This window comes from Pseudorca crassidens, chromosome 13 (genome assembly GCF_039906515.1).
Source record: "Pseudorca crassidens isolate mPseCra1 chromosome 13, mPseCra1.hap1, whole genome shotgun sequence".
Lineage (NCBI taxonomy): Eukaryota > Metazoa > Chordata > Mammalia > Artiodactyla > Delphinidae > Pseudorca > Pseudorca crassidens.
In genome coordinates this window covers 75083018-75100335 of record NC_090308.1, presented here as the reverse complement: position 1 = coordinate 75100335, position 17318 = coordinate 75083018, and the positions used below count along the sequence as shown (strand labels likewise).

Here is a 17318-nt window from a genome sequence, read left to right as displayed (position 1 = left end):
ATAAAAAATGAATATTTTCATGGTAACAGACATCAGAGCTATAATTAGAACTTAAGTTCAGATTTTCAGGTTAAAGCTTTTTAGAATTTTCTAGGTCATATAATGGCTTGAAATTAGTGTATACCTTAAAATTCAGGTGCAGCTAAATCCCTTACCAAATAACTTATAATTAAATAATTATTGGGCATAATATTCTTTATTTAGCATATATTTTTAAAGATACAAAAATTTGGGGGAAGGGTGAGCTGTGACAGGGTGAGAGAGAGTCATGGACATATATACACTAACAAACGTAAGGTAGATAGCTAGTGGGAAGCAGCCGCATGGCACAGGGATATCGGCTCGGTGCTTTGTGGCCGCCTGGAGGGGTGGGATAGGGAGGGTGGGAGGGAGGGAGACGCAGGAGGGAAGACATATGGGAACTTATGTATATGTATGACTGATTCACTTTGTTATGAAGCAGAAACTAGCACACCATTGTAAAGCAATTATACCCCAATAAAGATGTTAAAAAAAAAAAAAGGATAGGCTCTTCAGCAGTGGATTCTTTATTGAATGTTCACAATGGTGAATAGTCGCATGCAGAAAAATGAAACTGGACCCTTATCTCATACCATATACAAAAATCAACTCAAAATGGATTAGAGACTTAAATGTAAGACCTGAAACTATAAAACTACTAAAAGAAAACATAAGGGAAAGCTTCACGACAACCATTGGCAATAATATTGAGGGGCGTATCTATTTTTAATGTATTTTCTATGTAACTTTTGATATGTATTTTATGTATTTGACATGATTAAGCCAAAAAAATAATCCACCTAAGCGGAAATTGGTTGGCCAACATGCACTGAATAATTCCTATGTGTCACTCTTGGCAGTGACCTTACCAATGCCACAAAGGACCCATGATCTAAGAAACAAACTGCATTTAAAGACCAGTGGGGCCCAGGAGTTGACCATAGCTCCATCCCTGAAGTTCCAACATTGTATGATTGTAGCAAATATCATAACCTGTTCAATTTATTAGGGGTCAGCAAATAAAGCAATGCAATAGTGGGAAAATAAAAAGATGCAAAAATTTATAAAATATAAGTTCTGTCTATCCCCAAGGATGGGAGTAGGTCAAGAATTCATTTCACTAAATTTTAAAACCCTTTTGAAATGTAAATAAGAAATTTAACTTTTTAACCAGAATTATATAACCTATACTTACCCAGAGAATCAAAAAGCATTAATATTACTTTTCTAAGAACAGACTGCTTGGGTCCAGTATTTCAGGAAATATTTATATCATAATGGTATAGCATGTGTGTTTGCTGAGTGCCTTCTGTGTCAAGCATTTTATTTACAACTTTTCATTAAATCCTCAAAACAGTCCCATGTGATCTTGGGGTAACAGCAGTGAATGGCAGCTTGAAGCAAGATCTTAGTTCCTTGCCTGGGAATCGAACCTGGGCTGCCTGGGTGAAAACGAGGAATCCTAACCACTAGACCACCAGGGGCTAGTGGCTAGAAGCAGAGCCCTAGCTCTTGACCTCTTTGAAAAACGAATTTTACAGAGACCAAGGTTGTAAAGCAGACACAGAGTTTATTAGAAGCACAGCACGTGTGGTAGAGCACAAAGAAAAGCAGTTTATTTAGGACAGAAGCAAAGCAGAGCTACACACTCAGAGAAGAGTGTGGGCATCTTCGCTAATAAAGAGCGCTAAAGGTGTGGTTTAAATTGCTTATGTAGGGGCCATCTTCCAGGTCTTTGTTTTCCTCTGGCCAATCATCTTGCTTGTTCCCCATATCCGATCTGACTCAGGGTCCTGTCTAATGTGCATGCGCATCTTTCGACCACGATGGATTCCAGTGTGCGGGTCTCTAGGAGACTGGCAGAACATATTATGGGTTAGCCCCCCCCTCCCTTTTTGATCCCCTAGGAACTTTTCTGTACATGTGAAGTTGGGGAGGTCTCCTTGACCTGAAGAATGAAGACGTGGTCATCTTATCTTTTTACTGCAGCAGAGCTTAGTTCCTCTCTGCTCCTGCTGTTATCTTTTCCTTGAAATGTCGTCAGGGGCCAGGGTGTGGTAGGGAGACAAGCTCCAATTGCTCAGTCTGACACACTCCAGCTGCTCAGCCTGGGACCTCCTACCTCACATGTAGTGTAACCTAATTTTATAAATGTGGAAACTAAATCTCAAAAATGTTGAGTAACTTGCCCAAAGTTGTGTACGATATGTTCAGTAAATTTGTATTATTTGTAAATTAAACATTTTTAAAACTCTGACATTCCTACAACATTCAGAATGCTTTATGTACAAATAATTCTTCATATATATATGTATACACCACCCTAAGTTCATACTTTTTGTACTAGCTAATGTAAAAATTACTACAAGTGTAGCCACAATTATGATGAAATTTCAGCAAATATGTATAAGTTTCTGAATTTATTTTATGTTACTTTTAGGAAAGTATTAAAACACCAGGCAAACCAGTTCTTTCTGCATATTTTGTCATTCTGATTTTAATAAGTTCAGGTTTATGCTTTATGTTTTAGAGTAATTGCATTTAGTAACCAAACATTTAGTAATCATACTTTTGTACTTTCTGTTTCAGTCAGAAAATGTAACTGTGACAAAGGATTTTCAAAGGGTAGAAAATGCTTATCACATGGAAGCAGAGGTATGTACTTATCTTAAATAATTGGAAACAGCACGACTTGTGGGGACAGTTTGCATTTAATTTTATTCTTGAAACTCAGTGTATATGAGAAATGCTTCTCATGGTATTGATAAAAGATCATTTTTCTCAGTCATTTTTGGTGTTACATATCTGGATGAGCTTTTAAAATAAATTTAATGAGATTTAAGAGAAATTGTTTTGAAGTGGAATAAAAATAGCAGATGGAAGTAGCATTTAATTGCCACGTGAATAAAATTTTAGTAATGGTATCATCTAGTGAGCAGGAAGCACTACAAAAGAAAAATTTCTTCTCCTCCGATAAATAGCAAATTAATAGTCATAGAATAAAGGACTGAAAGACTTTTCAACATTCTTTTGTTTCACAATGTAATTTTATTGTTTTGTGTTCAGGTTTATTTAAAAATAAAAACTACTCAACCTTTGCACAAATTAAAAAGAACAAAATATTTTTGTACACTCAATTAATGAAAACACTTAGTTCCTAAAACTGTCGAGCTTTTTACTTATCTTTAAAGATTGTATGATCAGGATTTTATGACACCAGAGTATGTTATATGTACTTGTGGCTAGGTTACAAGACTGCTCTCTCTTCCTGGCTCCAAACATCTTGGGGTACTTTGGGGCAGTCAGGCTGCCTCCTTTGCCCCAGGAAACAAACAGGAATGAGATTTGAATGGAATATTGTTTATCTAATCAGAGAATCTTTGCCATTAGAGGTGTAAAATACCTCAAGAAATCAACTAGTCCTACCTTCAGGCAGATAATAAATTATTTTTTCTAATTTTAAGGGTGTGACCTTAGGCTTAGATAGCTTAGGCTCAGATTTTTCAAAGATCATATTATAAGAATTAGAATGGAAATTAAGATCCTGGCTTCTTACCTCTTGAGATAGTAATTTCCATAACACACTGTTGTCCCTATACTTACTTTAATAAATTTATAATTTCTTCACTTAAAATTTAACCATCTTATGATGATTTTAGGGATCCATTTGGCAAATGTTATTCTGTAGTAGTGGGGACCAAAACATACCTTTCAAAACAGGATGAAGAGCGGTCTGGTAAGATTCCATACTATGGAAGTCAAAGACTGGGAGTTGTTCTAGCATCCTCCAGTAGTTATTACCTGTTTGGACTTCAGGTTGTAGTGAACATAGATGGGCTCTTGTTATCTTAGTTAATGGGGTTTGTTGTGAGGGTACACTAGTAACTACACGAGCAGGAAAAGGAACAGTCCCAGCAAACATTCAGCCAGGCTTCATGGAAAACTGGCCAGTTTTTCAGACTGATTTATTCTAGGGACTGACCCACCACGTACAGAGTGTGCTTTAGAGCTGCTTATTTTGTTGTAAGACACGGCTAAGTGAGGACTTGGCTGAACTCTACTCCTCGTCCTTTTGCTGTACTTACCTTTTTAATGTCTTGTATTTGAATTTCTTAAGAGAGAATCTGATTATATTTTGTATAGGGCTTCCCAGTAGCCAGAACTCTTATATAGTGTAGTCTAATACATGATTGCCCTTAAGTCAGCATCAGCAGAGACCAGGATGGTAGGGTCATGAGGTATAAAGTATGCCAACCTGTGCATAAAGAACAATGTGTGGCTTTATGGCTATGGCTATAGTGAACACCAAAACCTAATATCTGATGTATACCAATATTCTCGCAGATAGTTAAATATACAGACTAAGATTAGATGGTAGAACATGACTTTTCACATAATACCTGAAATTTTCATCCTGAAAGGCACTTCAGAGATTCTTTTTCTAACCTCCCGCCTACCCTGCTGCTTCAGCTTATTTTAAAGATAAGATATTGAAAGTTAGAAATTATCTAAGTGAGTTCTTTAAGGGTGGGTGGGTGTTTGTATGTTTGGGGTTGGAGTAAAACCTTGGCTTTGCAATTCTTATATCTCTACTCTTTCCACTTCTCATGTTGTTTTCCTGTTACAATTTCAGTGTTGGAGGGATTTTAAAAACCTGGGATATAGTAGGCATTCAATAAAAGTCTATTAAATAGAAAAAATAGTATAACCAGTTTCCCCCCTCCTTTTCCTTGCATGTTTCCATGTGTCAGGTGTTTTCCATACATTATCTCATCTAATTTTCTTTTAACTCTTCATCTTTGTTGTGAAATATTTTATACATAGATAGGTATGAATATAAAAGGCCAATTCCATTTTCAGACATCTAATCAATATACAATTTTCTAACATTAAACCAAGAATTGACTTACTAGTACTTATCCATTTTAATTATGTACCTCTCCAAGGACAAAACAAATATTTCTTCCTAGAACTATATACTTGAGGTTCAGTATCATATTAATGCTACTTTTTTCTTCTCCAAGTGTAAGGATCCCCAGTTTCTTTGGTCATTTCTTAGATGACAAGCTCTCTCTTTTGTTAACCAATTTCCTCCTAAAGCATCTACAACTATAGTGTCCTAATTGTGATTCCATATTAGAGAAAGATGATTATCTTCCCTATTCTGGAAAGTTTATTTCTAATAACACATATACGCCTGAACATTTTGGCACTTGCATCACATTGTTCCCTTCTGTTGAGCTTACAGTCATAAACAATGATTACAACTAAAAAAATGTCTTTCTCACTTGGGGCTTTTAAATCATATTTCTCCTATCTTATAGTTTGTTATTATCACTCTGTGTTCAGCAAAAATACTGCTCAAAATTGAAGGCCAACTATAGACTTTTTCAGAAAGCTGAAAGAATTCATTACCTGTAGACTTGCAATACAAGAAATGCTAAATGAAATTGGGTAGGTGGAATGAAATGGTACTAAAAAGGAATAGGAATCTACACAAAGGAATGAAGAGCACTGAAAATGGTAACTACACAGGTAGATATGATATTTTTCTTATATCATCTCTATTTCTCTACATCTATATAAAAGATAATTGTTTGAACAAAAATGACAATGACGAACTTCAGGAATTCTAACATATGTAAAAGTAAAACATACAACAGCAATAGCAGGAAGGTCAAGAAGGGAGAAATAGAAGTAGAATATTGTAGGTTTCTTATATATGAAATTGTATATCTCCTGAAGGTAGATTGTGATAAACATGTATATACTATAAACTCTAAAGCAGACACTAAATTAACAACAACAACAAGAGTTATAGCAAAGAAGCCAATGAAGGATATCAAATAGAATAATAAAAATATACTCAATCCCCCCAAAAAAAGGCAGAAAGTGGGGAGGGGGAGAAAAGAAAATATGAGACAAATAGTATAGCAAGATCAGAGGTTTAAATGTAACCATATCAATAATCAAATTAAATATAAATATTCTAAATACCTCCATTAGAAGGCTTATATTTCAGATTGTATTAAAAAACACACCTCACCTGTAAGCTGCTTGCAACGAACATACTTTATTTTTTTTCTTTTATTAATAGAATTTATTTTTTTATATCTTTATTGGAGTATAATTGCTTTACAGTGGTGTGTTAGTTTCTGCTGTATAACACAGTGAACCAGCTATACATATACATATATCCCCATATCTCTTCCCTCTTGCATCTCCCTCCCACCCTCCCTATCCCACCCGTCTAGGTGGTCACAAAGCACCGAGCTGATCTGCCTGTGCTATGCTGCAATGAAGTGAGAGAGTAGCATTAACATATATGCACTACCAAATGTAAAATGGATGGCTAGTGGGAAGCTGCCGCATAGGACAAATGTACTTTAAATATGAGGGCACCAACTGGTTAAAAGTAATGGCAGACTTTCAGTTTCTTAGTCTACGTGTTAGGAGCTTAGAAGTCACCACTGCATCCTAACCAGTAAAAAGCTGAAAGAAAACTGAAAAATCAACAACTCTTCTAGGATCCATAAGAGAGGTGAGCATACAGGGCACACTGCTACCCCCCAAACTGGAGAGACAGACAGGCAGACACAGTGAGTCACAGCTTACTAGAGCAGAGACAACAGAAACCACCTCCAGAAACGGTGCCCGGATAGGAAACTCTGAACTATAATTGACAAATTCCTGGAGGCTCAGTGTGGACAACTCTGAGAATTAAAACTCTAGAGGATCCAGTCATAGAGGGGGACCCACAGTTTTGTGAGATTTACCTCCATGTGCTCGACTAGGTTCTCACTGTGAAGATGGGAAAAAACTTCCCTAGTGTGTCTGGCAGAGGGAGGGGAAAAGGAACCATTTTGAAATATGCCAGAGTACTCTGTTCTTCTTAAGAAAGTCTGTCCTCAGGAGAAACTAGTTAAGCAGACCCTAACCTGCTGGTATATTATCAGAGCCTAACTAACCAGAGGGAAGGGAAATACCGAAATCCAATCCACTCTAGCCATCTTCTTCTACCTAAAGAGGAGGAGAAAACAACCACAACAACAACAACTCAGAAATACTTGTGAAGTTCAGTCTGGAGGCACTGGCTCACTAAAAAACTGAGAATCATAAAACAGTAGAACACTTTCCCTCTCCCTATATCTTACCACCACATTACTAAAGACTTATTTACAGCAGTTCCTTTTACTCAATATATCATGTCCAGTTATCAAGGAAAAAATTACAAGGCACACCAAAAGGCAAAAAATGCAGTTTGATGAGACAGTGCAAACATCAGAACTAGAGATGGTAGGGATGTTGGAACTATCAGACTGAGAATTTAAAACAAATATGATTAATGTGCTAAGAGCTCTAATGGATAAGTAGACACCATGCAAGAACAGATGAGCAACATAAGCAGAGAGATTGAAATCCTAAGACCCAAAAAGTAATACTAGAGATCAAAAACACTGTAACAGAAATGAAGAATGCTTCTGATGGATGCAGAAGACTGGATGCAGTAGAGGAAAGAATCTCTAGGCTTGAGGGTATCTCAATAGAAACCTCAAAAACTGAAAAGCAAAGAGAACAAAAACTGGGGGAAAAAAACCCCCAGAATATCCAAGGACTATGGGACAACTACAGAAGGTATAACATACACATAATGAGAGTACCAGAAGGAGAAGAGAGAAAGGAACAGAAGAAATATTTGAAGCAATAATGACAGAGAATTTCCCCAATAAATGCCCAAAAAGACCCCTACTGGTGAGCATATTATTTTCAAACTACAAAAAATCAGAGATAAAGAAGAAAACGTGAAAGAAGCCAGAGGTAAAAACACTTTACCTATAGAGGAAGAAAAACAAGAATTATATCTGACTTTTCCTCTGAAACCATACAAGAAAAGAGAGAGTGGAGTTTAAACACTTAAAGTGTTGAGAGAAAAAAAAACCCCAACCTAGAGTTCTCTACACAGTATCCTTCAAAATTGAAGGAGAAATAAAGACTTTCTCAGACAAAAATTGAGGGAATTTGACTAAGAGTGTTTTTTCGGGGGGGTGGGGGGGGTGTTTTTTGTTTCTGGCCGCACCATGCAATTTGCAGGATCTTTCCCAACCAGGGATTGAACCAAGGCCACTGCAGTGAAAGCCCGGACTCCTAACCACTAGGCCAGCAGGGAAGTCCAAAAATTGAGGGAATTTGTTACCATTAGGGCTGCCTTGCAACAACTGTTAGAAGAAGTTCTTTGGAAAGAAGGAAAATAATATAGATCAGAAACCTGGATCTATGTAAAGAAAAGAAGAACATCAAAAAAGGAGTAAGTGAAGGTAAAATACTTTTATTTTTCTTATTCTTTTTCTTAACTTCTTATTTTATATTATAGTTGATTAACAATGTTGCATTAGTTTCAGGTGTACAGCAAAGTGATTCAGTTATACATATACATGTATCTCTTCTTTTTCAAATTCTTTTCCCATTTAGGTTGTTACATAATATGGAGCAGAGTTCCCTGTGTTATAGATATTTTTCTTATTCTTAATCAATCTAGTGAATACCAGTTTGTTTAAAGTAATAGCAACAATATATTCAATTTTGTATGCTTATGCATGTTTCTTATATATATACTTGTGTATGCTGATATATAAGTGAAATGAATGACTGTAATGATACAAGAGATGGGATGGAGGAATTAGGATTATTTTGTTATTATAAGGTACTCACACAACCCATAAAGTGGTATAGTGTTATTTAAAAGTGGACTTGGATTAGCTGTAAATATGTATTGCATACTTTAGAGAAACCACTAAAAAAGCTTAAAAATATATAACTGATATGCTAAGAAAGGAGAAAAAAGGGAACCATGAAATGCTCAGTTAAAATCACAAGGGCTTCCCTGGTGGCACAGTGGTTAAGAATCCACTTGCCAGTGCAGGGGAAATGGGTTCCAGCCCTGATCCAGGAAGATCCCACATGCCGCGGAGCAACTAAGCCTGTGTGCCACAGCTACTGAGCCTGCGCTCTAGAGCCCACAAGCCACATCTACTGAGCCCGTGTGCCATAATTACTGAAACCCGTGCACCTAGAGCCTGTGCTCTGCAACAAGGGTAGCCACTGCAATGAGAAGCCCATGCACTGCAACAAAGAGTAGTCCCTGCTTGCAGCAACTAGAGAAAGCCCACACACAGCAACGAAGACCCAACACAGCCTAAATAAATAAATAAATGAAAAATTTTTTTTAATCACAAAAGGCAGAAGACAGAACTTAGAAAAAGGAACAAGGGCAACAAATAAACAGTAAAGAATATGGTGGATATTAATCCAACTATATCAGTAATGCTTTGAACATCAGTGGTCTAAACGCAGCAATTAAAAGACAGAGATTGTCAAAGTGCATCAAAAAACACTACCCAACTATATGTTATCTGTGAGAAATCCATTTTAAATATAAAGACATATATAGATTAAAAGTAAATCCATGGAGAAAAATTAATCATGCTAACACTAATCAAAAGAAAGCAAGAGTCACTATTGTAATTTCAGACACAACAGACTTCATAACAAGGAGTTATCAGGGATACAGAAGGGCATTAGGTAACGATACAGGGGCAATTTTCCCAGAGCCATAACAATCCTTGGGGACTTCCCTGGCAGTCCTGTGGTTAAGACTCTGCACTTCCAGTGCAGGGAGCATGGGTTCGATCCCTGGTTGGGGAACTAAGATCCCACATGCTGCGTGGTGGCACAGCCAAAAAAAAAAAAACTCCTTAACGTGCATTCCCCAACTACATGAGGCAAAAACTAATAGAACTGCTAGGAGAAATAGATGAGTCTGCTATCATAGTTGGAGTCTCCAACTCCCTTTATCAAGAAGGGACAGATTCAGCAGGCATAAAATCAGTAAGGACCTAGTTGAACTTAACAGTACCATCAATTCACTGGATAGAATGGACATCTATAAATTACTTCCTCCAAAAACAGTATTCTTCTTCTCAAGCTCTCATGGAGCATTCACCAAGATAGAACACATTTGGAGTTTGGGTCTTTTGAGCACAATCCACCCATTCTCATTGCTTGGCCCTGCAGTAAACCTTTACTTCCCACCCCCCCCCACCAAAAAATACATTTAGGCCAAAACTTATACCTTAACAAATTTAAAAGGATAGATCATATAATGTCTGCTCTCTGACCACAGTGGCATTAACCTAGAAATCAATAACAGAAACATAATTGGAAAATCCCAAAATACATGGAGATTAAACAACACACTTCTGAATAACATGGGTCAATGAAGAAATCTCAAGAGAAATTTTAAAATATTTAGAACTAAATGAAAGTGAAAATACAGTTTATCAAAATGTGTGAGATACAGTGAAAGCAGCTTAGAGAGAAATTTTAGCATTGAATGCATATAGTAAAAAGAAGAAAAATCTAAAATAAATAATGTTTCCACCTTAGGAAACTAGAAAAAGAAGAGCAAATTAAGTCCAAAGTAAGCAGAAGAAAAATAATAAGAATTAGAGCAGAAATCAGTGAAACTGAAAACAGGAAATCAATAGAGAAAATTAGTGAAACCAAAAGCTAGTTCTCTGAAAATATCAATAAGATCGATAAGCTTCTGGCCAAACTAAAGGGGGGAAAAAAGAGAAAGAACAAATTACTAATATCAGAACTGAAAAAGGAGACATCACCACAAATCCTATGGAAATGCATTACAAGATAAGAAAACTACAGACCAATCCCTCATGAATATAGAGGCAAAAATCTTCAACAAAATATTTCCTACATACCAGCAACAAACAAGTAGAATTTGAAATTAAAAACAATTTTCCATAGCACCCCAAAACATGAACTACTTGGGTGTATATCTAACAACATATATGTACAAGATTTATATGAGGAAAACTTTGACACTCTGATGAATTAGATTAAAGAAGAGCCAAATAAATGGAGAGATATTCCATGTTCATGGATAGAAAGACTCAATATGGTCCAGATGTCAGTTCTTCTTCTATAGATCTATAGATCTATAGATCTATCTATAGATTTGATGCAGTCTCAACCAAACTCCCAGTAAGTTATTTTGGGGATATTGAAAAAAAAATAATTCAAGTTTATATGGAGACGCAAAAGAACCAGAATAGCCAATACAGTATTGAAGGAGAAGAACAAAGTTGGAGAAATGACATTCCCTGACTTCAAGGCTTACTAAAAGGCATCAAAAATCAAGATAGTGTAGTAGTGTTTGAAGAACAGACAAACAGGTCAATGGAACAGAATAGAGAGCCAAGAAATAGACTCCTGTATAATCAACTGATTTTTGAGAAAGGAACAAAGGCAGTACAATGGGGCACAATCATCTTTTCAACAATTGGTGCTGGAACAACAAGACATCCACATACAAAAAAAAAAGCATCTAGATACAGACCTTGCACCCTTCAAAAAATTAACTCAGAATGTATCATAGACCTAAAGGTAAAACACAAAACTATAAACATATGAGAAAACCTAGATGGCCTTGAGTATCACACTGACTTTGTAGATACAACACCAAAGGCATTGATCCATGAAAGAAATAATTGGTAAGCTGGACTTCATTACAGTTAAAAACTTCTGCTCTGTGAAAGACAATGTCAGGAGAATAATAAGAGAAGTCACAGACCCAGAGAAAATATTTGCAAAACACACTTATTTTAAAGGACTGCTATCCAAAATACACAAAGAACTCTTAACCTCAACAGTAAGAAAAAAAAAAAAAAATTAAAAATAAACCAAAGACCTTAACAGATGCCTCACTAAAAAAGATATATAGGGCTTCCCTGGTGGCGCAGTGGTTGAGAGTCCGCCTGCCGATGCAGGGGACACGGGTTCAGGCCCCGGTCTGGGAAGGTCCCACATGCCGCGGAGCAGCTAGGCCCGTGAGCCATGGCCGCTGAGCCTGCGCGTCCGGAGCCTGTGCTCCGCAACGGGAGAGGCCACAACAGTGAGAGGCCCACGTACCGCAAAAAAAAAAAAAAAAAAAAAAGATATATAGATGGTAAATAAGCATATGAAAAGCTGATCCACATCATATGTTATTAGGCAGCTGCAAATTAAAACAAAAATGAAATGTCACTGCACACTTATTAGAATGGCCAAAATCTGGAATGCTGACAACACCAAATGCTGACGAGGTCATGGAACAAGAGGAGCTCTCACTCATTCCTGGTGGGAATGCAAAATGGTGCAGTCATTTTGGGAGACAAAGTTTCCTATAAAACTAAACATATTCCTACCACATGATGCAGCAATCATGCTCCTTAGTATGTACCCAAAGGAGGTGAAAATGTATGCTCACATAGAAACGTGCACATGGATATTTATAGCAGCTTCATTCATAATCGCAAAATTTGGAAGCAACAAAGATGTCCTTCGGTAGGTGAATGGATACATAAACTGGTACATCCAGAAAATGGAATATTATTCATCACTAAAAAGAAATAAGCTCTCAAGCCATGAAAATAGGTATGAACCTTAAATGCCTATTACTAAGACAATCAGAAAAGGCTACAAACTGTATGATTCCAACTATATGACATTCTGGGAGAAGAAAAACTATGGAGACAGTAAAAGGATCAATGGTGCCAGCAGTTAGGGGGAGGGTGGGATGAATAGGGGGTGCACAGAGGAATTTTAGGGCAGTGAGAGTATTCTGTATGAAACTATAATGATAGATGCATGTCAGCATACATTTGTACAAACCCAGTGAATATAAAACACCAAGAATGAACTCTAATGTAAACTGTGGACTTCTGGTCATTATGCTGTGTCAGTGTATTGGGTTGGCCAAAGGTGTTATGGAAAAACCTGAAAGAACTTTTTGGTCAACCCAATAGGTACACATATTGTAACAAATGTACCAGTCTGGTGGGGAATGTTGATTATGGTGGGGGGGGACTATGTGTGTGGGAGGTAGAAGGGTATATATGGAAAACCTCTGTTCCTTCCTGTCAATTTTGCTGTGTGCCTAAAACTTCTCTAAAAAAATAAAGTTTTAGAAAAACAGATCAATGTGTTATTTAAGGCCTGTGTTTCCTTATTCATTTTCAGTCTGGATTATCTGTCCATTGATGTAAGTGGGATTTTAAAGTCCCCTACAATTATTGTGTTACCACTGATTTCTCCTTTTATGTCTGTTAGTATTTGCCTTATATATATAGGTACTCCTATGTTGAGTGCATATATATTTACAATTGTTATATCTTCTCCAACACATTAGTCCAAATGGACTTAATTGATATATACAGAGCATTCCAGTAGAAAGCAGCAAAATACACATTCTTTTCAAGTGCACATGGTTCCATGTGCACATTCTCCAGGATAAATCACATGCTAGGCCACAAAACAAGTCTCAGTAAATTTAAGAAAATTGAAATTGTATCAGGCATCTTTTCTGACCACAATGCTATACGACTGGAAATCAACTATTTAGAAAAACTGCAAAAAAACACAAACGTGGAGGCTAAACAATATGCTACTAAAGAAGCAGTGGATCACCGAAGAAATCAAAGAGGAAGTCAAAATATACCTAGAGACAAATGAAAATGAAAACATGACAGTCCAAAACTTATGGGACACAGCAAAAGCAGTTCTAAGAGGGAAGTTTACAGCAATACAAGCTTACCTCAGTAAACAAGAAAACTCTCAAGTAAACAACCTAACCTTACATCTAAAGCAAAAGAACTAACAAAACCCAAAGTTAGTAGAAGGAAAGAAGTCATAAAGATCAGAGCAGGAATAAATGAAATAGAAATGAAGAAAACAATAGAAAAGATCAATGAAACTAAAAGCTGGTTCTTTGAAAAAATAAACAAAATTGATAAACCTTTAGCCGCATTCATCAAGAAAAGAAAGGAGAGGGCCCAAATCAATAAAATCAGAAATGAAAAAGAAGTTACAACTGATACCACAGAAATACAAAGGATCATAAGAGACTACTGTGAACAACTATATGCCAATAAAATGGACAACCTAGAAGAAATGGACAAATTCTTAGAAAGGCACAATCTCCCAAGACTGAACCAGGAAGAAATAGAAAATATAAACAGACCAATTACAGTAACGAGCTTGAATCAGTAATTTAAAAACTAACAACAAACAAAAGTCCAGGACCAGGTGGCTTCACAGGTGAATTCTACCAAACATTTAGAGAAGAGTTAACACACCTGTCCTCTGAAACTATTCCAAAAAATTGCAGAGGAGTGAACACTTCAGAACTCATTCTGTGAGGCTAGCATCACTCTGATACCAAAACCAGATAAAGATATCACACACAAAAAAAGAAAATTACAGGCCAATATCACTAATTAACATAAATTCAAAAATCCCCAACAAAATATTAGCAAACCGAATCCAACAGTACATCAAAAAGATCATATACCATGATCAAGTGGAACTTATCCCAGGGATGCAAGGATTTTTCAATATCTGCAAATCAATCCATGTGACACACCACATTAACAAATTGGAGAATAAAAACCACATAATCATCTCAATAGGTGCAGGAAAAGCTTTTGATAAAATTCAACATCGATTTGTATTAAAAACCCTCCAGAAAGCAGGCATAGAGGAAACACACCTCAACATGATAAAGGCCATATATGACAAACCCACCACTAACATCATTCTCAACAGTGAAAAGCTGAAAACATTTCCTCTAGGATCAGGAATAAGACAAGGACGTCCACTCTTGTCACTTTTATTCAACACAGTTTTGGAAGCCCTAGCTACAGCAATCAGAGAAGATAAAGAAATAAAAGGAATCCATGTTGGAAACGAGGAAGTAAAACTGTCACTGTTTGCAGATGACATGATACTATACATAGTAAATCCTAAAGATGCCATCAGAAAACTACTAGAGTTCATCAATTAATTTAGTAAAGTTACAGGATACAAAATTAATACACAGAAATCTGTTGCATTTCTATACACTAACAATGACATATCAGAAAGGGGAATTAAGGAAACAGTCCTATTTACCATCTCATCAAAAAGAATAAAATACCTAGGAATAAATCTACCTAAGGAGGAAAAACACCTGTACTCTGAAAACCATATGACAGTGATGAAACAAATTGAAGACAACACAAACAGATGGAAAGATATACCACGTTCTTGAATTGGAAGAATCAATATTGTGAAAATGACTGTACTACCCAAGGCAATCTACAGATTCAATGCAATCCCTATCAAGATACCAACGGCGTTTTTCACAGAACTAGAACAAATAATTTTAAAATTTATATGGAAACACAGAAGATCCCTAATAGCCAAAACAATCTTGAGAATGAGGAACAGAGCTGGAGGAATCATGCTCCCTGACTTCAGACTATACTACAAAGCTACAGTAATCAAAATAGTATGGTTCTGGCACAAAAACAGACACATCCATGAAACAGGATAGACAGCCCAGAAATAAACCCATGCACTTATAGTCAATTAACCTACAACAAAGGAGGCAAAAATATACAGTGGAAAAAAGACAGTCTCTTCAATAAGTGGTGCTGGGAAAACTGGCAGCTACATATAAAAGAATGAAATTAGAACATTCTCTTACACCATGTACAAAAATAAACTCAAAATTGATTAAAGACCTAAATGTAGGACTGGATAGCATAAAACTCCTAGAGGAAAACATAGGCAGAAAACTCTTTGACATAAATCACAGCAATATTTTTTGATCCGTCTCCTAAAGTAAAGGAAATAAAGGTAAAAATAAACAAATGAGACCAAATTAAACTTAAAAGCTTTTGCACAGCAAAGGTAACCATTGAAAAAAATGAAAAGACAACCTACTGAATGGGAGAAAATATTTGCAAATGATAAAACTACCATATGACCTAGCAATTCCACTCCTGGGTATATATCTGGAAAAAACAAAAACACTAATTCAAAACGATACGTGCACCCCAGTGTTCATCCAGCATTATTTGTAACTGCCAAGATACGGAAGCAACCTAAGTGTCCATCAACAGATGAGTGAATAAAGAAGCTATGGTGTATATGTGTGTGTGTGTGTGTGTGTGTGTGTGTGTACACAATGGAATACTACTGAGCCATAAAAAAAAGAATGAAATTTTGCCATTTGCAGCAACATGGATGGACTTGGAGGGCATTATGCTAAGTGAAATAAGTCAGACAAAGAAAGGCAAATACTGTATATCACTTACATGTGAAGTCTAAAAAATATAAAAAGCTAGTGAATAAAACAAAAAAGAAGCAGACTCACAGATATAGAGAACAAACTAATGGTTAGCAGTGTTGGGGGGCAGGGGCAATATAGGAGTGGAAGAGTGGAAGGTACAGACTATTGGGTATAAGATAGGCTCAAGGACATAGAGTTACAACACGAGGAATAGAGCCAATATTTTGTAGTAACTGTAAGTGGAAAGTAACCTTTTAAGTTGTCCAAAAAATAAAAAATTAAGTTCAACTATTTAAAAAAAAACAGATCAGTGGCTTTCAGGGGCTGGGATGTGGAGAGCACAGGGGAATTTGAGGAAGTTGATGGGACTGATCATAATGGTAGCTACATGAGTAAATGCATCTGTCAAAATTCATAGGACATATACTAAAAGGAGTGTATTTTGCTCTCTATAAGTTATGCCTTAATAAACCTGACTTTAAAAAAACCAGGGCTTCCCTGGTGGCGCAGTGGTTGAGAGTCTGCCTGCCAATGCAGGGGACATGGGTTCGTGCCCTGGTCCAGGAAGATCCCACATGCCGCGGAGCGGCTGGGCCCGTGAGCCATGGCCCCTGGGCCTGCGCATCCGGAGCCTGTGCTCCACAACGGGAGAGGCCACAACAGTGAGAGGCCCGTGTACCGCAAAAAAAAAAAAAATCAAAGGGGTGCATAAAGATATACCATGCTAACAATAACCAAAAGAAAGTTGTAGTGGCTATGATAATATCAGACAGAGTAGATTTCAAAGCAAAGAGTATTACCCAGATAAAGATGATTTTATAATGATAAATGGGTCAATCAAGAATATAACAGTCTTAAACACTTATACATTTAATATTAAAGCTTCAAAATACTTAAGGCAAAAATGATAGAACTGAAATATTTGAAATTTAAATAACATACTTCTCAATAACCCATGGGTCAAAGGAGAAGTTAAAAGAGAAATTAAAAAGTGCATACATTTAAGGGAGAATTTATGCCAATTCTGTACAAACTTTTCCAGAAAATGAAGAAGCTGGAATACTTTCCAACTCATTATTTGGAACCAGAAGATAACAAAACCGGTGGGGGTAGGGGGAGGGCGGGGGGA

At 36.6% G+C, this 17318-nt stretch overlaps 1 protein-coding gene across 1 annotated transcript in view; it reads left to right on the top strand.

The window, feature by feature from the left end:
• The window catches only part of IRAK1BP1 (interleukin 1 receptor associated kinase 1 binding protein 1), a 36147-nt gene that overhangs the window by 16616 nt on the left and 2213 nt on the right, over positions 1–17318 (top strand). The window contains exon 2 of the mRNA XM_067702734.1: positions 2611–2676. Coding sequence (XP_067558835.1) covers positions 2611–2676 — 66 coding nt within the window. The remainder of the gene's footprint in view (positions 1–2610; positions 2677–17318) is intronic.